This window comes from Bubalus bubalis, chromosome 23 (genome assembly GCF_019923935.1).
Source record: "Bubalus bubalis isolate 160015118507 breed Murrah chromosome 23, NDDB_SH_1, whole genome shotgun sequence".
NCBI lineage: Eukaryota > Metazoa > Chordata > Mammalia > Artiodactyla > Bovidae > Bubalus > Bubalus bubalis.
This window is the reverse complement of record NC_059179.1, coordinates 19002102-19026928: the sequence shown is the minus strand read 5'-3', so window position 1 is coordinate 19026928 and position 24827 is coordinate 19002102. Positions and strand designations below refer to the sequence as shown.

At 42.8% G+C, this 24827-nt stretch overlaps 1 protein-coding gene across 4 annotated transcripts; it reads left to right on the top strand.

Annotated features, from left to right (window-relative positions):
- Positions 1-9861: 9861 nt before the first annotated feature.
- Positions 9862-22951, top strand: MORN4 (MORN repeat containing 4). 4 transcript variants are annotated; one of them, XM_006061154.3, is made up of 6 exons: positions 9862-10012; positions 12350-12481; positions 17662-17754; positions 20768-20882; positions 21303-21412; positions 21641-22951. In XM_006061154.3, the coding sequence occupies exons 3-6, from the start codon at positions 17688-17690 to the stop codon at positions 21787-21789; spliced, it is 441 nt and encodes a 146-aa protein (XP_006061216.1). In that variant the 5' UTR covers positions 9862-10012; positions 12350-12481; positions 17662-17687; the 3' UTR covers positions 21790-22951. The 4 variants fall into 4 exon arrangements, with proteins under 4 accessions (XP_006061216.1, XP_006061218.1, XP_006061215.1 ...); XM_006061153.3 differs by having other exon boundaries at positions 9890-10044; XM_006061156.3 differs by lacking the exon at positions 12350-12481 and having other exon boundaries at positions 9871-10012.
- Positions 22952-24827: the final 1876 nt, after the last annotated feature.

Sequence of the window (24827 nt, the reverse complement as noted above, 5' to 3'; positions counted from 1 at the left end):
ACCTAACATTCCAGGTTCCTATGCAATATTGCTCTTTACAGCATCGGACTTGCTTCCATCAACAGTCACATCCACAACTGGGTGTTGTTTTTGCAACACCCTAAATCAAATCCCTAACGATTATACAGTGGAAGTGGGAAATAGATTTAAGGGACTAGATCTGATAGACAGAGTGCCTGATGAATTATGGAGGGAGGTTCGTGACACTGTACAGGAGACAGGGAGCAAGACCATCCCCAAGAAAAAGAAATGCAAAAAAGCAAAATGGCTGTCTGAGGAGGGCTTACAAATAGCTGTGAAAAGAAGAGAAGCAAAAAGCAAAGGAGAAAAGGAAAGATATACCCATTTGAATGCAGAGTTCCAAAGAATAGCAAGGAGAGATAAGAAAGCCTTCCTCAGCGATCACTGCAAAGAAATAGATGAAAAGAATAGAATGGGAAACACTAGACATCTCTTCAAGAAAATTAGAGATACTAAGGGAACATTTCATGCAAAGATGGGCTCAATAAAGGACAGAAATGGTAGGGACTTAACAGAAGCAGAAGATATTAAGAAGAGATGGCAAGAATACACAGAAGAACTGTACAAAAAAGATCTTCATGACCCAGATCATCACGATGGTGTGATTACTCACCTAGAGCCAGACATCCTGGAATGTGAAGTCAAGAGGGCCCTAGGAAGCATCACTACAAACAAAGCTAGTGGAGGTGATGGAATTCCAGTTGAGCTAATTCAAATCCTGAAAGATGATGCTGTGAAAGTGCTGCACTCAACATGCCAGCAAATTTGGGAAAACTCAGCAGTGGCCACAGGACTGGAAAAGGTCAGTTTTCATTCCAATCCCAAAGAAAGCCAATGCTAAAGAATGCTCAGACTACCACACAATAGCACTCATCTCACATGCTAGTAAAGTAATGCTCAAAATTCTCCAAGCCAGGCTTCAACAGTATATGAACCATGAACTTCCAGATGTTCAAGCTGGTTTTAGAAAAGGCAGAGGAACCAGAGATCAAATTGCCAACATCCACTGGATCATTGAAAAAGCAAGAGAGTTCCAGAAAAACATCTATTTCTGCTTTATTGACTATGCCAAAACCTTTGACTGTATGGATCACAATAAACTGTGGAAAATTCTGAAAGAGATGGGAATATAAGACCACTGACCTGCCTCTTGAGAAACCTGTATGCAGGTCAGGAAGCAACAGTTAGAACTGGAGATGGAACGCAGTCTGGTTCCAAATGGGGAAAGGAATACATCAAGGATGTATATTTTCACCCTGCTTATTTAACTTATATGCAGAGTACATCATGAGAAATGTTGGGCTGGGAGGAAGCACAAGCTGGAATCAAGATTGCCAGGAAAAATGTCAATAACCTCAGATATGCAGATGACACCACCCTTATGGCAGAAAGTGAAGAAGAACTAAAGAGCTTCTTGATGAAAGTGAAATAGGAGAGTGAAAAACTTGGCTTAAAGCTCGACATTCAGAAAACAAAGATCATGGCATCCGGTCCCATCACCTCATGGCAAATAGATGGAGAAACAGTGGAAACAGTGGCAGACTTTATTTTTCTGGGCTCCAAAATCACTGCAGATGGTGACTGCAGTCATGAAATTAAAAGACGCTTGCTCCTTGGAAGAAAAGTTATGGCCAACCTAGATAGCATATTAAAAAGCAGAGACATTACTTTACCAACAAAGGCCCATCTAGTCAAAGCTATGGCTTTTCCAGTAGTCATGTATGGATGTGAGAGTTGGAGTTATAAAGAAAGCTGAGCACCGAAGAATTGATGCTTTTGAACTGTGGTGTTGGAGAAGACTCTTGAGAGTCCCTTGGACTGCAAGAAGATCCAACCAGTCCATCCTAAAGGAAATCAGTCTTGAATATTCATTGGAAGGACTAATGCTGCAGCAGAAACTCCAATCCTTTGGCCACCTGATGCGAAGAGCTGACTCATTTGAAAAGACCCTGATGCTGGGAAAGATTGAAGGGGAAAGGAAAAGGGGACGACAGAGGATGAGATGGTTGGATGGCATCACCGACTCAATGGACATGAGTTTGAGTAATCTCCAGGAGTTGGTAATGGACAGGGAGGCCTGGCATGCCTCAGTCCATGGGATCACAAAAAGTCAGACACGACTGAATGACTGAACTGAACTGAAGTGACTTCATCAGTCAGTCACTCATTTCTTGAATACCTACTATGAGCCAGCTGTGAGATCAGGGAACTGTGGTCTTTCTGTCTGAGTCATTCCATCGTGCGCTTATTCATTAAATATTTATTGAGCACCTACTGTTTTCGAGAGAGCCAGGAGTGAAGCAAAGAAACAAAATCCCTGCTCTAAGTAAAAAAGTTTTTAAAAATTCCAGTCCTCATGCAGTTTACACAATGCATGACTCAGATCTCAGTGCTTGTTAATTGAAGAAAAATATGGTACCATTAGCCTAAAAAATTATGAGATCCGAGAAGTAAGAGTCCATGACTTCTTTTGTTCATCACTGTGAGACCTCAGTGTCTAGACTTTGTAGGTGCTCCGTGTATTTTTATTAGTGGAAAAGAGAAGGACGATATAGCCCCTGCCCACAAGCTGAAGACCACAGCTCTCTGAGGCAGTAGAAGAAAAAGAGCCAATAATGAGAGCTGGAAACTCCATAATAGGAGTTCAGCAATTTCAGGGTTGACTGGAGAGTCAGCAAAAGCTTTAAGTTCAGCATGTGCTATGAGCTAAGTCTTAAAGGAAGACTGGAATTAGATCACTGGGAGGAGTGGGGGCGGGCACTGTGGGATTAATCAGTAGTCAATTTACAAAAGAAATGGAAAATTTTATTTGATCCAGCCTAAAGATTATAATCTTGGAGAGTCTCTCAGACAACTATGAACACAGTTCTGAAGAGGGGAGGGGAGGCATGATTTTGAGGTATAGGTACTGCAGTTAAGCACACATCTTGGTAGAGGTTTACTGCTATTCACAAGGAACAGATATCTTACTTAATGTTTGATGAGGGTGAAAGAGGAGAGTGAAAAAGCTGGCTTAAAAATCAACATTCAAAAAACTAAAATCATGGCATCCAGTCCCATCACGTCATGGCAAATATTGTAGGTCAGTGACTGCCGAGCCTAATGACTTGATTCTTGTAGAACTGAATGGTGGGTAATGTTCTTTATTTTACAGTCCCTTCTCTTTTGGTCTTAATTTCAGCCAGGGCTTGGGAGGCATTTTGTGACCAATTTGTCCCATGGCGTGTGGATTCCAAACTCAGGTGAGAACTTCATTCATAGGCCATTCCATGTGCTATTACTGGACTAGGCTCTGTTAACAGTATCCCAGAGCCTCTTGACCACCTGTCCTACTTGTCTGTTGTGGTCCAGAATATAGTTCCTTTTTGTTGTCTCTTCCCATATCTAGAGTTACACTATTATATCATTGATATATAGGACTATGTATCTGGTCAGTCATTTCAAGTCAACTAATCATCATTAATTTTACTGGAGACTCAGTTTCACATTTGGTAATGCGAGAAACAATAATTCCATAAAATAGGCAGAATACAAGTAACATACCTAGTAACATTAATAAAGTCATAAGTAAGTATTTAAGCTAAGAACTTCTATTACACGGAGTCTAGTATCTCCCCAGGTGGTTGAATCAGTCTGTTCTTCACTAATTGCTATCGTTAAGGGAAATGATATACTGGAATTGTACATATGTTAATAGTTCACCAAATATGTCTGTACACACAAGGATTGAGAAATGAACATTATTTTCTAAGGAGTTATATGGCTGGAGCCAGAAGAAGAAAATTTTATCTTTATAGCTGAGCAGGTCTTTCGCCATTGAGGAGGTCTGATTAATGCATAAGGCAGATGCACAGTCCACACTAGAGAGGAAGAAGGAAGTCCAAACTGGCAGACAAAATGTTTAAGTTCAAGTTCTTCTCTTGTCTTAAAATGTGAATATTTATTTCATCATTGGGAAAAGAATGAATCAGAGACATCTGAGTTTCAACTCCAGCTCCACACATTATTTTGTACGTTACTAAACTCTCTAAGCCTCAGCGTCCTCCTCTATAAAATGAGAGTAATCATCCCTTCCTCAATTGGTTAAGTAGGAATCAAGATAAGTACATAAAACACTAAGCATAGTGCTTAGCACATGAAAAAGCATTCAACGAATGGTAACTTTTAATTTTGTTAATACTGTTGATGTTGTTTTTGTTTTTATGTTTAAAGTAACCAACAGACTAAAAGCATAGGTTTTCACAAAAGATGACCAGCCACATAGTAACCAATATTTAAAAATCATTCTTTCTTGAATCAAATTATTGCCCCAACTAACTAGAAGTAGGGAACTAAAAGAACTATTGCTTAATTATATGTATGAAGACCTACAAGACCTTTTAGAACTAACGCCCCAAAAAGATGTCCTTTTCATTATAGGGGATTGGAATGCAAAAGTAGGAAGTCAAGAAACACCTGGAGTAACGGGCAACTTTGGCCTTGGAATATAGGATGAAGCAGGGCAAAGACTAATAGAGTTTTGCCAAGAGAACGCACTGGTCATAGCAAACACCCTCTTCCAACAACACAAGAGAAGACTCTACACAAGGACATCACAGATTGATTATATTCTTTACAGCCAAAGATGGAGAAGCTCTATACAGTCAGCAAAAACAAGACCTGGAGATGACTGTGGCTCAGATCATGAACTCCTTATTGCCAAATTCAGACTTAAATTGAAGACAGTAGGGGAGATCAGTCCTGGGTATTCATTGGAAGGACTAATGCTGAAGCTGAAAATCCAATACTTTGATACGAAGGGTTGACTCATTGGAAAAGACCTTGATGCTGGGAGGGATTGGGGGCAGAAGGAGAAGAGGATGACAGAGGATGAGATGGCTGGATGGTATCACCGACTTGATGGACATGAGTTTGCATAAACTCTGGGAGTTGGTGATGGACAGGGAGGCCTGGCGTGCTGCAGTTTGTGGGTCGCAAAGAGTCGGACACAACTGAGCAACTGAACTGAACTGAACTGAACTGATGGTGTTACAGAACAAAATTCAACTGAATAAATTTTAAAGAACTTACTGGCTTTCTTAAATGATTCATGAATTGTGCAGCACCCCATCTAGCAGACAGAAAAGAGCTTTGAGGAGCTACACAAAATGAAAGACCTATATAGGCAGAGGGCAAAGAACCAAGGAAGTTACAGCGAAAGCAGATTGGTTGTGGCAAGATTCCCTTTCCTTTAAGAGCCAGGATGACAGGGTCTATTAGAAAGATTACCTCACTAGTGCTGACCAGGTAATTCCAGATTGCCTAGTTTAAGATTCCATATCTGGGAGAGGCTGAAACAGTAATTAAGAAAGGTATTAGGTTTAGGTTTGGTGATATAGAGCTTAGCCTAAGTGATTCTATTTGCGGCCTGTGTCTTATTTTTAACAATAGGAATGTCTTAAACACTTTTTTTTGCCAAGTAAACCTAGGCAAAGGTCCATACAGACGGTTCAGTTTTCCTTTTCAGTTATAAGACATGTATTTCCTTTTCCTAACTAGACATCAAATAATTAAGTAATACTAGCCTCTTATGTTCCAGGGGCCATAGCCACAGAGGTGACCTCTTAGTATTATTCATCTCATTTAGCCTTTAAGCTTCAAATTATGGTCAAGGAGAGCTCCAAGATTCAGAGTTCTCCTTTGAATTCTGAGTTTTATCTATGGAAAACCCCCAGAAATTATTTCTGTATTTACCTCTTAGAGCTTGATTTTCCTTTTACTGAAAAGTGTCAGTACATTCCCTAGACATTTTAAGAGCTCGTGCTGAATCCATGCTTAGTTGCCCAGTCATGTCCAACTCTTCGCGACCCCATGGACTGTAGCCCACCAGGCTGCTCTGTCCATGGGATTCTTTAGGCGAGATCACGGGAGTAAAAGTTGCCACTTACTCCCCCAGAGGATTTTCCCGCTCAAAGATCAAACCCCTGTCTTCTGTGGCTCCAGCATTGTTAGGTGGATTCTTTACCCACTGAGCCATCTACCGCTTACCAAAATGCTAAGCATGTGGTTTTACATGTGTTACTGGGATTAAGCCATGTAACTAGCATTACAGCCTTATGATGTTGGAAACCAAGGAAACTAACCTGCCGACGGTCACGCAGCTGATAAATGGCAGAGCTGGACCCAAATCCAGTCAGACTACCTCCATGCTTTCAACACTACATTGCTTCTTATTAGTTATTTCTATGAAATGTGTTTCATATTTACCCCTTTCTGTCCATCCTCACTGATCCCTCCTTAGTTTTGGTACTCTTAGGATGTCTTAGCTACATTATTGCAATAGTTTATTTATTTATTTATTTATTTTTTAATAAAGTGTCAGTTCAGTTCAGTTCAGTCCTCAGTCCTGTACAACTCTTTGAGACCCCATGGACTGCAGCATGCCAGGCTTCCTTGTCCATCACCAACTCCCAGAGCTTGTTCAAACTCATGTCCATCAAGTCGGTGATGCCATCCAAACATCTCATCCTCTGTTGTCCCTTTCTCCTCCTGCCTTCAATCTTTCCAGCATCAGGGTCTTTTCCAATGAGTTAGTTCTTCACATCAGGTGGCCAAAGTACTGGAGCTTCACTTCAGCATCAGTCCTTCCAATGAATATTCAGGGCGGATTTCCTTTAGGATTGGCTGGTTTGATCTCCTTGCTGTCCAAGGTACTCTCAAGAGTCTCCAACACCACAGTTCAAAAGCATCAGCATCAATTATTAGGCACTCAGCTTTCTTTATAGTCCAACTCTCACATCCGTACATGACTACTGGAAAAACCATAGCTTTGACTAGATGGACCTTTGTTGGTAAAGTAATGTTTCTGCTTTTTAATATGCTGTCTAGGTTGGTCACAGCTTTTCTTCCAAGGAGGAAACATCTTTTAATTTCATGGCTGCAGTTACCATCTGCAGTGATTTTGGAGCCCAGAAAAATAAAGTCTGTCACTGTTTTCATTGTTTCCCCATTTATTTGCCATGAAGTGATAGGACCAGATGCCATGATCTTAATTTTTTAATGTTGAGTTTTAAGGTAACTTTATCACTCTCCTCTATAACTTTCATCAAGAGGCTCTTTCGCTCCTCTTCACTTTCTGCCATAAGGTTGGTGTCATCTACATATCTGAGGTTACTGATATTTCTCCCAGCAATCTTGATTCCAGCTTGTGCTTCATCCAGTCTGGCATTTTACATGATGTACTCTGCATATAAGTTAAATAAGCAAAGTGACAATATAAAGTATAATTTAAAAAAAAAAGGAGGAGGAGAATGGGGAGAGAATATGCACAAAACAACTGTTTTTGGCAATACCATGATGGTAATATTAGCATTGTCAATTGTGTATAATTTACCAATTGTGTGGAATGTACCAAATAAGTAATTGTGAGATATTTTAACATCATTTGTACCCTTGAGAATCAGGGTAGAAGAAAACTAGAGACATAGAGTGGAAGAAATTAAGTAAAAGATTTGCAGTCCCATATTTGAATTGGACTTACCAGTATGAACTTATTAGATATTTTAATCTTTATATATATTTTTTAACTTAGTTTTAATGGAAGGATAACTGCTTTACAGAATTTTGTTGTTTTCTGTCAAACTTCAACATGAATCAGCCATAGGTATACATATATCCCCTCCCTCTTGAACCTCCCTCCCATCTCCCTCCCCATTTCACCCCTCTAGGTTGATACAGAGCCCCTGTTTGAGTTTCCTGAGACATGCAGCAAATTCCCATTGGCTATCTATTTTACATATAGTGGACACAGGAGATGGGGGAGGAAAGGACAGGACAAATCAAGAGAGCAGCACTGACACATACACACCATCATGTGCAAAACAGACCAGTTCAGTCCAGTCTCTCAGTCGTGTCCAACGCTTTGCGACCCCACGGACTGCAGCAGAACAGATAGCCAGCAGTTAACTGCTGTACTGCACTGGACACTCAGCCTGGCACCCCGCAACTGTCAGAGCTTCTGAGTGTGCTTCTCTGCTTTCACTCTCTCTCTGATCATCTTTGGTGTCAGTGCCAGATTAATTTTCTTAAAACACTGGTTTGATTGTGTCACCACTCTGATCAAGAAACCATATTTTTTTTACTGTGGTAAAATATATGTAATATTTATCATTTTAACTGTCCACAAGTGTCTAATTCAGTGACAGAAAATACATTCACAATGTTGTATAACTATCACCACTATCTATACCCAAAGCTTTTTTTCATCCCAACAAAAACTCTGTACCTGTTAAACAATAATTTCCTCTTCCCCTGGCTCTTGGTAACCTCTATTTTACTTTCTGTGTCTACAAATTTGCAGATTTGAGAAACCACATTTTGCAAAACATATCTTCTACTTTTTCAAGTCTTTCCATAATTTGACCAGTCTATTTAACTTTATTTCTTCATATTTTCTAATTACACATTCTCCAATCTAATATCTGTTTTATTAACACTATGTTCTCTCAACTATTGTACTTATATCCATAGCTAACACCACGTAGTTCAGCTTCTTGAACCAGTGAGTTGGAGCTGGACCAAATCTTATAGGTTTGCTAGTGTAAACTCATTTCACAGGCTAGAGAGCTTACCAACTTGCTTGAAGTCACACACAATTGGTAGCAAAGATGGGATCTGAAGACTGAATCCCAATCATTTAAATCTACAGTTTACTGAAGACTTACAGTGTCAGACTCCTACAAGGTCAGACACAGTACTGAGAATTTTATATTGTATTTTCGTACAAGTTCTGGGGAGACTTTATCATTATTGCTGCTGCTGCTGCTAAGTCGCTTCAGTCGTGTCTGACTCTGTGCGACCTCATAGACAGCAGCCCACCAGACTCCCCCATCCCTGGGATTCTCCAGGCAAGAACACTGGATTGGGTTGCCATTTCCTTCTCCAATGCAAGAAAGTGAAAAGTGAAAATGAAGTCGTTCAGTCGTATCTGACCCTTAGCGACCCCATGGACTGCAGCCTACCAGGCTCCTCCGTCCACGGGAGTCTACAGGCAAGAGTACCGGAGTGGGGTGCCATTGCCTTCTCCTTGCTATTACCACCCTAGTCTACAGATTAGGAAATCCAAATTCAGAGGAGAAATCTACTTACTCTGTTCACGTGCTTGCCTTCTCTTAATAATTAAATAGTCTTGGATTTTTGCACTTGCACGAATTTTTCTTCTCCACGTGGAGTCAGTAAATCCTATGAGAGCGGTGATCATGTCTATTCTAACCTGGCAAAACCTAGCATCATGCAGCTTTCACATTTGTTCAGTAAATAAATATGGGTAAGTTGGTTGGTGTGCATATTTGGGAGGATTTGTTCCAATCTTGACACTATATTTTAAATATAAATGGTATGAGTAATGACAACGACAACACAAATCCGTATAGTGAATGTAAAAGTGCCCTGATATCACAATGCTGGCACAGGGCAGATACTTATGAAACTGCAGTTGTTCTGTCTTGCTCTTTACAATTTACAAAGTCGCAATCTCAAAAGTCAGTTTTGGGTTCTGTCCTTTAGCTCCTCATGGGTGCCTTTGACAACTATGGAGATCTAAGCAGGATAGGAGACGCTGGTGTAGGTGGTCATTGCTGTTTCTGTCTTAGGTTTGGTTTGGTTTGGTTTGGCTAGTTAGCTAGGCTACCCCTGGTAGGTGAGTTCTGAGTTCTCCCGGTAGCTGAGACGTGACTGTAGTTCAGCCCCATCCCTCTTTCGGGTATTTAGCGCAGGGAGCCTGAGACACTGCCCCGCACAAAGATGGCGCAGAGACCGGGGCTAGCCCAATGGGGAGTGGCGTTGCTACCGGTTGCCTAGGTAACAGCCAATGGGCTGCGGGAATTGGTCCCAGTGTGGCTACCCGGGATGGCGGCGTCAAGTAGGGCAGGCACTGGAGGTAGCCGCGGAGAGGCAGGTGGCAAGGGCGAGCCGGGCGGAACGGAGGTCCGGGCCGCTGCAGCCCGGCGTCGGGGTGAGACGATCATCCTTGAAGTCCCGGCCCAGGTTGTCTGGCAGCACGGGTGGGAGGGGGCCGGGAGAGTGTGATCGGGCAAAAGGGACTGGGGACCCCAGCCCGAAATGACAGGGGCTGGGGAGCGCGGGTCCATCCGGGGGGGTGGCACCCGCGGGGGTCCCAAAACCCGGGCTTCCGTCTCTGCTGCGGGGTCTGAGGCCGGAGGGAGCCCATGGCGCCCGGGATAGCGAGAGGGGTGGGGGTGGGGGGCTTTGTGAAGAGCGGCTGGCAGACCTGTGTGAGCGGAAGACCCCGCCCCCGTGGAAGGGCTGACCCCGCGTGGAGGGAAGGAGCTGTGCTGAAAGGCCAGGACCGGTGGGAGAAGAAATGGGGAGGTCGACGAGAAGAGTTGCCTTCTTGCGGTCTAGGGCTTTGTTTGCTCAGGGTTAGCCTGTCACCACTTTGGTGGAGAGGCGTCCCGCACACACTCAGTGAGTCTTGGGAGAGGGGATGCTTAAATTAGCTGATGGTGGCATCCCTACGTCTAGCATCTCCAAACTGCTTAGGTACCAGCGGAAGTCACTCGACTATATTAGAACCCAGCCCAGGCATTTTACTTTCTCATGGACTAGAATAGTATCCTGGCAGTCCCTATCGCCCCAAGGCCTCTGGTTTTTTGTTTTGACCTTCTTTCTGGCGTCAGGATTTTCTTACCACTTTCAGCAATCTTAACTGTCTCACAGTCTTCCTAAATAAGACTTTTATCTAATAGTGATACATTTGTTTACTTTTCCTGTGGAAGGAAGAATTGTTATAGTGAAAGAGATTTACAGACTTAAAAGAGACAATTATTTTAAGCTCACTTAAAATACGTTAAAAAGAACATTTGACTTTTTGTTCTAGGTCTCTTACAAGCCTGATCTTTGTTCATCAAAGCCTTCATTTTCTTCTTTTTGGAATTCTAAAAGCCTAAAAACTGCTTTCCTTATAGCTCAAAGAACTTTGACAAGACTGTCATACCCTGGGGAGGGTGGCTTTAGGGGAACCATGTGACGCTTATTAATATGTGTGGATAGTTAAAGTGGATGCCTCAAAAAATATTCTTAAAATGAAAATCTGCTTTCTTTTAGTTTTTTTTTTTTAATCCTCTGGATTTGGATATATGTTAATTACTGTGGATCCATAAATGTTTTTGACCAGTTTGATTTCTGAAATTTTATAAAAAGACAAATGAAATGGAAACAAAAGTTTTCATCCCTATCTTCTAGTTCTATTTGGAAATGTCTGGGGCAGGAGAAAATAAAGATAGTGAGGATATAGTGTATTGTATAAACTAACAGTGTGTTGGTTTATGGGGACAAAATAGTCATTTTCTTTTAGATAAATGTTTGGTTTGATCCTTTGTAACCTATCTATCAAGAGAGAAAGGGTGGGCATCTGTTAAGAAGGATGACTTATCTTGACTTTCTAGCTAGATTCCACATATGTATCTGAACCCTAAACTCCTAGGTCATCTATTCTCTTTAAAAAGATTTTTTGAATAGCTGATACAAATACTGATTTGCATCCTTTATTAAAGTATTGGTGGTTTTTTTAGTCTATATTAGCACTGGCTATACTTCATTAAACTAGATTTGTCTCAATAACTATGATTACTGATAAAGTTCCTTTTTGGGTCAGTGGCTATACAGCTATTAATTAGCATGGCTAATTACAGAAGTCATAAATGAAAACCCTGACACTGTCTCAGGCAGTGACAATATCAATTATTTGGACACTTGTAGAAGTTTCTATTCAAGTGTGTTCAACCATGGCCTGAGAGGAATGGAGTGTACATCTGGTTACTTTAATTAGCACTTCGGATTGTGTTCTTGGGAACTGACATCATTTTGACAAGCAACTGTTGAAGTTTGCTCTATATCCCTAGAACAAAAAGGAATGAGAATTTGTAGTACCTGTAGACATACTACATTAAAAACAAGTGGAAAAGGACAGTGGCAGGGTTAGGTTGAGAGATGATGTTTCAGCTACAATTGCTGTATAACCAGTTACCCCAAAATTAGCTGCTTAAAACCTGCCATATGATGCTCACAGATCCTGTGAGTCAGGAATTCGGAGAGGGCATCATGGCAATGACCTCACTCTGTTCCATGATACTTCAGCTGAGATGCAGGTTCAGTGGCTGGGAGCTGGAATCATTCTGAAAGCTCCTTTACTCACTCCTGGTGCCTAGGCTAGGGTGGTTCAGAGAGGAGGACTGCTAACTGAAAGCACCAACGCATGTGACTTTATATGTGGCCCAGCCTCTGAGCATGGTAGCCTCAGGATAATCAAACTACTTATGTGGTGTCTCAGGTCTCAGAGCTCAAGTTTACCAGTGAGCAAGATGGAAACTGCATCACCTTTTATGATCTAACCTCAGAACACATTATCACTTCCGTCACCTTCTATTGGTTGAAGCAATCACAAGCCTGGCCAGATTCATAGGTGAGTTAGACACAAGTTTTTGATGGGACAGTGGTGAGGTCAAATTGTAGAAGAATGTGTAAGACAGGAAATATGGCCGCAGATATCTTCAGAAAATACAGTCCACTCTATTTGGTAATGAGAAGCTAATCTTTCATTTCTTTGGCTTCTTTGAAATGTTTAGGATATATTGCCCAAAAGCTAACAGCATACCGAAAGGTTTACAATTGGAGGGGCTGGCTAGTACTTGGTCCCTAGATAGTCCTCAAATTTTAGAGAAGCATTATTCCCTTTCAGATTCCTTCTACTGGTGGGATGCCACTGTTTGGAAATTTCATACAAGAAAAAGTAAACATACAAGAGACTGAGCCCCTGTATCATCAGTCTGATGCCTCAACGTGCACTGCAATAACTCCTTCCTAAACTTTGAAGACAAATTAGCTGCTTCTGAACATTTAGAGGGAATGTCCTTAACATCATCTTCCTGTGGAAATAATGATTTTGTGTTTATGTATCAGAACAGTTGTTTAGTTTCAATATTTAGTAGAAGATGCAACCATTCATATTCTGATTTGTTTTGAAGGAATGAAATAGTACCATACCATTTATACCACAGCTGACACTTTTAGTTCTCGGATGTAATTATTTCTGGGAAGAGCCAACGGTAGCCTCTAGCTGTCAACATGTCTGTCTGTACTGGAAAGAGGTTTCCTCTTTAGTTTTGATGGCAAACTGCGTCTCTTCCTCTCATTAATGTTGTATTTTCCATGGAGTCATGTTGACCTCTACCCCAGGCATACTCTGGTGCTGGGTTGATTATAAGAAGCTTGTGAGCCTGAAATTAGATGCTGACCTTGTGGAACATTGATGCGACAGAGATGGCATACCAGAGGCCAGCATCACCTCACTGAGAAATAGACCCTAGAGGTATTGAGGGGCATTAAGACAAGAAAACGATCCTTGTCTTGGGATGTCTTCTACTATTTAAGGGATCCTGGATATGGAGCTCCTGAGTAACTGGAAAATTGAGAAAAATCCCTGGTGAATCTATGGGAATGACTCTGCAGTGAGGTGAAAGTCACTCAGTCGTGTCCAGCTCTTTGCTACCCCATGGGCTGTAGCCCACCAGGCTCCTCTGTCCATGGGATTCTCCAGGCAAGAATACTGGAGTGGGTTGCCATGCCTTCCTGTAGGGGATCTTCCCAACCCAGGGATCGAAGCTGGGTCTCCTGCATCGCAGGCAGATTCTTTATGGTCTGAGCCACCCAACTTCCACAAAGCTGACCTTCATTATAGAGGTAGAAATTAATATCCCTATGTATTTGGGTGAGAGCACAGGGCTTCTGCTCTGTTCAGGCCAGGCTGTCTTCACATCAGATCACTTATGAGCTTTTAACATCTGTATCAAAATCATTATGACATAGGCCAAAATTAGAATACCCCATAAGGCACTGATAAAATATAGATGAGTGGCTTTAATTTACTTTTCCTCTACTCAGCACTTACCTCATTAGTCAAAATTGTTGATTTTTTTCCAAAATGTTATTTGAATTTGTAAGGAAACACAAAAGATTCTGAATAGCCAAAGTAACCTTAAGAAAGACAACAAAGCTGAAAGTATCATGCTTCCTGATTTCAAACTGTACTACAAAGCTGCTGCTGCTGCTGCTGCTAAGTTGCTTCAGTTGTGTCCAACTCTGTGCAACCCCATAGACGGCAGGCCACCAGGCTCCCCGGTCCCTGGGATTCTGCAAGCAAGAACATTGGAATGGGTTGCCATTTCGTTTTCCAATGCGTGAAAGTGAAGTCCCTCAGTTGTGTCCGACTCTTAGCGACTCCGTGGACTGCAGCCTACCAGGCTCGTCTGTCAGCTAGAGTGATCAAAATAATACGTACGGGCACAAAAACAGGCACACAGATATAGAATAGAGAGCAGAGAAATGAACCCACACTTATATGGGCAACTAGTCTACCACAAAAGAGGCAAGAATATACAATGGTGAAAAGATAGCCCCTTCAGTAAATTGTGTTGTGAATACTGGGCAGCTACATGCAAAGGAATCAAATTGGACTACTCTGTGATACCATGTACAAATGAACAAACCCTCAAAATGGAATAAAGACTTAAATATAAGTTGTGACACCACAAAACTCCTAGAAGAAAAGATAGGCAGCATGCTCTTTGACATCAGTCTTAGCAATATTTTTTGGATATGTTTGCTCAGGCAAGAGAAACAAAAGCAAAAATTAACAAATGGGACTTAAACTAAAAAGCTTTTGCACAGTGAAGGAACCTATCAACAAAGTGAAAAGGCCACCTACTAAATAGGAGAAGATATTTGCAAACAATGTATTTGATAAGGGGTTAATATCCAAAATATACAAAGAACTCATAAAACTCAATTTCAAAAAAGCAGACAACCTGATTAAAAAATGAGCAGAGAACCTGAATAGATTTTTTTCCAAAGAAGATGTACAGATGGCCAACATCACTAACCATCAGGCAAATGCAAGTCAAAACCACAGTGAGAAGACTTGCCTGGTGGTCCAGTGGTTAAGAATCTGCTTGCCAGTGCTGGGGACGTGGGTTTGATCCCTGGTCCAGGAAGATTCCACATGTTGAGGGGCATCTAAGCCCATGGGCCACAACTGCTGAAGCCCACACACTCTAGAGCCTGTGCTCTGCAACAAGAGAAGCCACTGCAGTGAGAAGTCTGTGCAGCGCAACCAGGGGATAGCCCCAGCTAGCTGCAACCAGAGAAAGCCCGTGCACAGCAATTAAGACCCAGCACTGCCATAAATAAAATTTTAAAAAATATTTTTAAAAACCCACAGTGAGCTATTTCTTCACATCTGTTAGAATGACTGTTATCAAAAAGCCAACAAATTATAGGTGTTGGCAAGGATGTGAGAAAAGGGAAATTTTGTGTACTATTGATGGGAGTGTGAATTGGTACAGCCACTATGGAAAACAGTATGGTAGTGCCTCAGAAAATTACAAACAGAGCTACCGTATGATCCAGTACTGCCACTCCTGGGTATTTATCTGAAGAAAACGAAAACACTAATTGGAAAAGATATGCACCGCTATGTTCATTGTAGCATTGTTTACAATAGCCAAAATATAGATACAATCTAAGTGCCCATCAATAGATGAATGGGTAAAGAAGATGTGGTACATATTAATGTATATGTATATATATGGTAGAATACTACTCAGCCATAATAAAGAATGAAACCTTGCCATTTGTGACAATATGGATGGACCTAGAGGGTATTATGCTAAAATGAAATAAGTCAGATAAAGACAAATGCCATGTGATTTCACTTATACATGGTATTTATAAAACAAAAATAGATGAATGAACATAACAAAACAGAAACAGCTACAGAGAATAAGCAAGATAGTTGCCAGAGGAGAGGGCATAAGAAGAAGAGAAAGAAAGAAAGAGAAATAGGGATTGTATGTTAAAAAATATATCAAATCATTCTATTTATCTCTGTTTATATTTAATTATGTTTTGAGTATCTTAACCCCTTCTTATAGAATATCCTTGAAGATAAACATTCTTTTACCACTCGTATAAGCTTACCTAGCCAGTCTCCAAATGTTATCGGTTGTTTTCATTTATCCTGTGACATATCTGATAATAATTCCTGCTCCCATTACCTTGGGCTTTACTTGTGGCTCAACTGGTAAAGAATCCTCCTGCAATGCGGGAGACCTGGGTTTGATACCTGGGTTGGAAAGAACCCCTGGAGAAGGGAACAGCTACCCACTCCAGTATTCTGGCCTGGAGAATTCCATGAACTGTATGTAAGTTCGCAAACAGTCAGACATGACTGAGTGACTTTCACTTTGACTTTACCCTATTATCTCCCTAGTTCAGGCTTTAGGAGCTCAAACCTGGGCATATCGGTTAGCTTTTGCTAGGTGTTTATTACATACCATCCTCAAATTATAGTGGCTAAAACAACAACCATTTCTTTAGTCTGTGATTCTGTGGGTGTGTAATTCGGGGCTGAGCTCAGGAGGGCAGCTCTTCCAGTCCTGCCTGAGCTCACCCAGGCATCTGCAGTCTGCAAGTCAGATAACCCACCCAGATCTAATGGGCAGAGAAATAAATAACCTGCCTCTTAGTGGAGGATCTGCCATGTCATGTTGCAAAGACATGGATGGAGGGAGAGTATGTCATGTGCATTTTTACAGTTGACTAAACGATCACATCTTTTGTAGCTTTTCTGGCTGTAGGCTTTTGCTGTTCCAACCCATCCTGCTTCCTTCTGCCACATTGATTTTCCTTAGACTCTGCTTTCATAGTTTGTGTTGTAACCCCCAGAGGTTTCTTCTTTCCCCCTACCTTATCAGCCATCAACCCTTCTGCCTAGCTTCCAAAGGTCTCATTAAGCTGGCCTGACCCTAAAAGCAGAGACATGGTACAGGGGGAAAAGAGCTAGTGGCAGTCGGGGAGGCATGGGCACCATCATCGTCATTGCTCACTAAACTGGTTCTTAACCTCTTTGGGCTTCTGTTTTCTCCAAATGGTTCTCCCTCCAAAATGAGGGGGTTTGGATTCTTGTCAGATTTAAGATTTAGGCTGGGTGTACATAAATGAATTTACTTCCCATTACTCTGTAAATAAACCTTCAAGACCTGGCTTCTTATTTCCCACTGCACATGTCATGTTTATGTTGCTCTTGGTGCTTTCATCCCTGTGTTTTTTCAGTCTGGAATTGCCCTTTGCATTCTTCACTGCTTGTTTTAAATTCTGCCCATCCCTTGTCTTTGTAATCTCTGCCATCCAGTTTGACATTTAATTATATCATCTCTCGTATTACTCAGTGTTTCAGTTGTTACTTTTATCAACTAGACTACAAACTCATCAAGGGACAAGACTATATTTTATGCATTGACTAAGCACATAGTAGGTATCGAGCAAATGCTTAAAGATTAATCCTAAATTTCCATCCCAGGTCTTAGAAAATTAGAACTGGCTGAAACTTGTTGAGACAAGTAAGAGGATAAGACTGGGCGGAGGTGGTGATGATGGTGGTGGTGGTGGTGTTTTGGGGTGGGGGTTTTGTTAAATGTACTCATGCTTTCCAGGCTGGTAGCCTTTAGAAGGTATCTATAAAATTGCTCTCGAGGCCTTTCCTCCAGCCATCCGGTGGCACTGGTTCTCCTCTGTTGTTTCTTGCAGGTTTCATCCTTTTGTGAGCTGTCGCCATGACCCTGACAAAAGGTTCCTTCACTTACTCCAGTGGAGAGGAGTATCGTGGCGAGTGGAAGGAGGGTGAGAGGACCCATGGGGGACATCCAGTGATGTACCCTTCATTTGGCTGAAGGGGAAATACATCAGGACATATAAGCAAGCTTTATGAGGCTTCATTTCTGTATCCAGGATTTAATCCAAATAGTGCCTTTCCTTTTATTCAATTTTAGGATTATAAATAAAGGAATTGGAAAATGCTACTACTACGCCAACCTCCAAAAATAAGTTAAATGTTCCCACTTCTAAATTTAAAGTGTTTTAGCACTCGTTTATTTTTTATTTTTTGCCATGCCTCATGGCTTGCAGAATCTTAGTTCCCTGACCAGGGATGGAACCTGGGCCCTCAGCAGTGAAAGCGCTGGATCCTAAGCACTGGACGACCAGGGAACCCCCACCCCCAGCACTCTTTTTCTCCTTTCATGGTATTATTTGGGAATTGTTTTTATAACTGCTAATGTACTCAGCAGAACAAAATGAATGATTTTTAGTGCCTGTAAATTAGAAAGTATAAATTCATTGCAATGACTTGATTCTAGGGAATCTTAAGAAGTTAAGGAGGAAGTTAGGGCAGACACTCAAGAGAAGATGACATCCAAGTCTTTGAGTTTCCTGTGACAGCTCATTATACTTGGAAGTGTCTATTCATAGGCATGGCAGAATTCCTCAGAGCCTGAGACTGTACAGGAAGCAGGTTAATAATGTTCAGCTTGGAAACAGTCTGGCCACTTCAAAGTCTCATGGGTCCAATCCTAGCAAGCCAGGAACTGCCCTGAGGAGACTAGACTTTATAGTTGTGCCAACGAAGAGCAGTTCACACCGTTTCCAGACGCCTCACTTTTTTCATGGTAGATCCCTGCAGCTGATGAATTCTTGAGATTTGAGAGGAGAAATTGTGCATATGGGATGTGACCTTACCTCCATACATCCCAGCCTTTTCTCCTGCCTCCCAAACTGCTCTCGCCTTCAACGTGACATTTTTGAAGAGAGTCTTCCTGAGGCTCTGCTGGGCAGTCTCTATCCACCAAAAGAACTCCCTGGTACCCTGAAAGGCATTGCTGCTTCTCTAGAATCTTACTCTGTTCTCTGGTCAGTCCAGTGGGTAAGCACAGCCCTACTGATGGAGCAAAGTTCAAACCAGTCTTTCCAGTCAGGCTGTTAGGTTTGCCCCACAGCTTCATAGTCTCAGAGGGTACTTTAATTTTTTCTTAGACTGGCAAGGTAGTTAAGTGCTGAGGGCTCCCGAGTCAAGGTGCTGACTGCATTTGCTGTCTAGCTCTGCCTCTTAGTTGCTCTGTGATCTTGAGTACCTTTTTTTTTAGCTTCCCCTTGCCTTGGTTTCTGCATCTGTTAATGGGAAAAAAAGGGGTTTTCCCTGGCAATCCAGTAGTAGAGACTCTGCACTTCCATTGCAGGGGATGTGGCTTTGAGCTCTGGTGAGGGAGCTAAGATCCCACATGCTGCATGTTGTGGCAAAAAAAAAAAAAAAAAAAAAAAGAAGTGGAAATAATATTGTTATTTATTTTTAATTCAGTTCAGTTCAGTTCAGTCACTCAGTCGTGTCCGACTCTTTGCGCCCCCATGAATCGCAGCACGCCAGGCCTCGCTGTCCATCACCAACTCCCGGAGTTCACTCAGACTTACGTCCATCGAGTCAGTGATGCCATCCAGCCATCTCATCCTCTGTCGTCCCCTTCTCCTCCTGCCCCCAATCCCTCCCAGCATCAGAGTCTTTTCCAATGAGTCAACTCTTATAAATAAAAATAAATAGTATTTAAGTATTAAGTATTAAATACTATTATATTAAATAATATTTAAGAAATAGTATTGTGCCTACCTCCTAAAGTTGTTGTAGTAATCAAATTAGATGATAAATACAAAGTGTTTGAAAGAGTCCCTGGCATATAGTGAAGGCCCTATAAACATTAGCTATTGTGATTTTTGTTTAAAAAAAATTGTTTTTTAGCTATTGTGATTTTTAAGTGCTCTCTTACCTTCATACTTAGATCTGCTCCAAATCTGATGGCTGTTGCTGGCCAAAATCTTGACTTTCTCTGCCCACCCAATCCAAATAAAAAAATGTGGAGACAGAGTTTGGAGAAAATAGAAAGGTGGCTTTAATTCTCAGGAGGCAGAGAGGGAAATACAGTAGGCTCATGCCTCAAGAACTGTGCCCCCTCTGCTTCATAAGGAGTCTATGGGCTTATATAAGATGAGGGCTTGCAGTCAGGGGTCTGTGATGAGGAGCGAAGGTGTAAGAATCTTGTATTCTTCTTCTTGCATTGTTTCAAAACCAGTCATAAGCTGGTGTCAGTATCCTAGTAATTCAGTCTGGCAGTCCTGTGGCCCTGCCCCTTCTTTCTGATATGTAAAAAGAGAAAAACTACAAGAGGTGGTTTGCAGAGAGAGTGCTATAAAGGTAAGCACCAGATACAGGATGTAAGTAGCACAGAGTCAAGGGCTTCCCAGGTGGTGCTTGTGATAAAGAACCTGCCTGCCAATGCAGGAGACATGAGAGACATGGGTTCAGTCCTCTGGAGGAGGGCACAGCAACCCACTCCAGTATTCTTGCCTGGAGAATCCCATGGACAGAGGAGCCTGGCGGGCTATGGTCCATAGGGTCACAAAGAGTTGGACACGACTGAGGTGACTTAGCCCACACGCATGCAAAGGATAATAGGTGCAAAATGTAGCTCATGCAGAGTTAGGGGGCAGAAAAGCAATTTCAGTTACAGACTACAGATTAGGAAAAGTTAAAGTAAAAACTGGGAATGTTCAGGCCTGTTCACTGTTCTCTTTATCTTCTTTGATCTCAGGAAAGGGAAAGAAAAACTCACTGCCTTTTTTTCCTTTTCACTGCAGCAATCCTTGGAGCCAAGTTATTACTCTGGGCAATGGTTCTCTGCCCTGCTAAAGTCACTATTTGTCTTCTTTCCTTTGTGGGGGGGCGGTGATGCAAGGCAAAGGATGTTAGACAGTGAAAGAGGGCCCTGAAGCTGCCCCATCCCAACCTGACACCCGTCTTCTCTTTGCTCAGGCCGCAGACATGGTTTTGGTCAACTGATGTTTGCAGATGGTGGCACCTACCTGGGCCATTTTGAGAATGGGCTCTTTAATGGCTTCGGGGTGCTGACCTTCTCAGATGGCTCAAGGTGGGTACCTGGTCATTCTTTTCCCAACCTTAGACTAGGGAAGGGAAGCTCTGATCTAAAAATGATAGCGAGAAACACCTGGTCAAATCTGAGCTTGTCCCTGACTGTCTGAAAACAGGCAAGGAGTAGCATTCGTTCTTTTATTAGTTACTTTATAAATACATCTAAAATCTGAGATGGCAAGGAGGTCAGTGACCTCTCAGCCCACCACTGTGCTCTTTGGTTGTTTCCTTGAGATTAGAGCCTCATATCATTTGGGCTCTCTGACTCCTCTCTGCTGGGTGAGATGGGTGAGTGGGGTTGGGGGAGCTCTGGAAGAGTGGAATCAGCTTTGCTCCTTAGCGTTAATAAACCACATGTTTGGTGTTGGTAGCTGCCTGACTCAGTTATCCTGAAGGCTCACATCTCGCGTTTCCCCAGGTATGAGGGGGAGTTTGCCCAGGGCAAGTTCAACGGCGTCGGAGTCTTCATTCGACATGACAACATGACCTTTGAGGGAGAATTTAAAAACGGCAGAGTGGATGGTTTGGGTAAGTTGCCAACCAGCAGGACAGGTGACTGAGGTGAGTGTAAATGGGTGGCAGCACACGTTTGCAGCTTTAATCCTTCTGTGGACACCCAGCAATACAGAGTGCTGGGTCCCTGCACTGAGCACCCAAGAGCTGCAAATTTACTCTCCCTCGGCTTCAACGTAGCAAGCTGGCCTCCGAGCCACAAATGCCACCGTCACACCCTTATTTTCTCTGTCCCCGTCAAAGGCCTGCTGACTTTCCCTGATGGTTCTCATGGAATACCCCGCAATGAAGGTCTGTTCGAGAACAACAAGCTTTTGCGGCGTGAGAAGTGCTCGGCGGTGGTCCAGCGGGCCCAGAGCGCCTCCAAGTCAGCCCGGAGCCTCACTGCCTGACGGGGGCTGTGCCTGGCTGACAGCAACCCGCTCAGGGTGGACAAATGAACCCAAAGTGAGAGGAGACGAAAATGACCATGGAGCAGAAGCCCCGGGAGGGGCCCGTCACCTGCAAGGCAGGGCTTTGGTCACAGAAGGGCTGAGGCTAGGGCCACTGCAGCAGGGGTCACCCAGCGTGTCCTTCCCTTCTCTTACTGGTTGGTACTTCTGTCCCTAACACCGTAGATCACCCGGTGCAGACCGGCTGCTGCCTTTCTACTTCATTTTCTGCCAAGTGATGCAGAATATTTTCCTTCTGCCTCTCTTTGGTGCAGATGATCCCAGCCCCAGATGAGGGCCAAGTGCTCAGTGCTCTGTGAGAAATGAAGGAAACAGTAGGGGTGGCCTTGACAGTATAGCGGTCCCGTGAAAGTCAAGACCAGAGCTTTTCTGTACGTTGTCCTGCATTCCTGGCTGGCATCATGGCCCCAGGCCTTCCGCTTTGTCTGACCAGCTTGGTCCTGCGTCTGCTTGTTGCCCCTCTGAAGGGTTCAGTGAAGTGCTGTTTTCCTCTCCCTTAACCTTACAAGCTGTCTTCCTTCCCTGAGTTCCAGCAGGTAATCTGTGCCCCTCTCTCCTTCCTTAGACATGGGAAAGGATCCTTTTAGTCAGAAAGAAACTGATGTAAACAATCATCTTATAGCTTGTAATTATTACTTACTCCAGGTCAAGGGCAGACATCTCTGAGTCACATCAGGCCTTGTCATGGAGTGAACTGAATCCTCAAGGATGGCTTGGGCTGACACAGCTCCTTCTCAGTGGACCAGTAGGTCAGACCCACCTCAACCCTTTGGGGTTCAGGTAGAATTTGACCTATCTTGGGAAGGCAATGAACTCAAAGAGCATTTGGTTCACTGTAACTCTTCCACCAAGAGCTTTGGCCATCAGGCCTAGGGATCAGATCTGGATTGATTGCACTCCTGCACAATTCATCACAGAGGCCTCCAGTTACCCTGGGATCCCAAGATGCCCCACCCCATCCCCAGCCCCTTATCCTCACACTGAATGTCTCCTCAACAGCAGATTGTGGTGGAAGTGATAGTTGTGTGCCTCTATTTATTCTCTGTGTTATACTGTGGAAACAAGTGCTTATGAGGAATAAAGAAATTGCCAGAACTACCTATACTTGGTTTTCCTGACTCTCTTGCTCTACATCTGTATAGATATTGGCTCATTTGCTATTTCTAAAAGTTAGTCATAGATGAGGGTTGGAAACCGAGGGTTGCACACTTTACTATGAAATATCATCTAATTCTGCAAGGTAGGCACATGCAGAATTTAAAAAAAAAAAGAACACAAACAACAACAGCAGACAGGGCTGAGGTTGCCCTAACTAGTGAGTAGCAGAGCTGGGTAGGATTTGTATCTGGGACTTTTTGGCTCCAAAGCACTTTCCCCACTGTACTCATCTTGAACGTCAGGGTGCCCAAGTCCTGAAACAGGTTATCGTCCCACCTGCTGGTTATCTCGGGCAACTCTTTGCACAGTCACCTGCCACTCTAACCCTTTCATATGCACAATCTTATAAGTCCTGAGAGGAAGGTACCATTATTATCCTGCTATCACTGATGAGGTTCAGGGCATTTACATAGTGTTCCAGGATCTTGCTGACACTAAGGCCTCTACAGATCCAAGAATTTAAGCTCAAAGGCTGAGCTCCTCCCCAGTACACCAGCCTGCCTCCCTAGCCCTGACTTTTTGCCCCATTCCTGAACCTGATTCTTCTCAGCCCAGATCCTCTAGAAGTCAACTGTGAGAAGAGCCCAGATGCTAAGCCCCAAGCTTCTAAGTGTCAGTCAGATGCCCAGTTTCTGTTGAAGATTGATACCTTTTATATTCTGTCCTCTAGTCCTTGCCCTAAACAAGGATTTGTTTACCTTTCTTTTTAACCAGAGTAGTTTTTGAAAAAATTCATCTCAGGTTTCCTGCCACTAGTCAGATTATCACTGAATAAGGTTAAACATTTTAGAGAAAAGTGAAAGTGAAGTCGCTCAGTTGTGTCTGACTCTTTGCGACCCCATGAACTGTAGCCCACCAGGCTTCTCCATCCATGGGATTTTCCAGGCAAGAGTACTGGAGTGGGTTGCCATGTCCTTCTCCATAAAAGCAGCCTTTTAAATTAATATGCTAGGTGTTTCTAAATATCTCACTTAAAATGTTTTGCCTCTTACCTCTCCCATGGAAAACTTCAACAAGCTTTTTCCCTAGGACACCAATAATCGAGTGCTTATGTTTGTTCAGTTTCTTAAAGCCTCTCTCAGAGCAGGGAAAAAGCAGACCTTGGGAGCTAAATTGCCTCCAGAAAGGTCTTGATATCTGAGCAGGAAACCTAAGATGTGTGTAACAGTGGAGTGTTAGTCTGTACATAGGCATGCCAATTTAACTTATTAAACTTTATTGCAACAACAAAGTAACTGTTCTTAATAATAAAAGCAGAGTGTGTATAGGCAAGAAGATGGTCTTTACTCAGGTCAAGCCCCCTTTCTTAATGTTTCAGACCTGGGTTGGCTAGCATAGCCTTCTAGAATGTAACATTTATCCACCAGGTGTCATTATTTACCAGTTCTGGTTAAGTCACTGGGCTGTCTCACTGGTAACATTTATCCACCAGGTGTCATTATTTACCAGTTCTGGTTAAGTCACTGGGCTGTCTCACTGGTACACTTGATGGCTGGGATCAAGGCTAGAGACAATATGAGATGAATCAAAATAGATTTAGGAAAGGACTACAGTGTAGCTTGGGGGACTTTCAAAGACCAGTGACAGCTTTCTGATCAGATTTTCGAACCTACCGCGTCTCCTGGAAGGAGTCAGAACTAGGGCTCTCAGAATTACCCCAGCTTCCTACTGCTCTGTGCTGGACACAGGTTTGTACCCTCACGCCTGAGCAGTCTTCCTTCCATTAAAACATGGCCATTCTGTGCCCAACTCCACCCCCTCTCCCCCCGCCCCGCGCCCCACCACACACACACACCCTTCCAGTCTGATTCCTGGTTCAA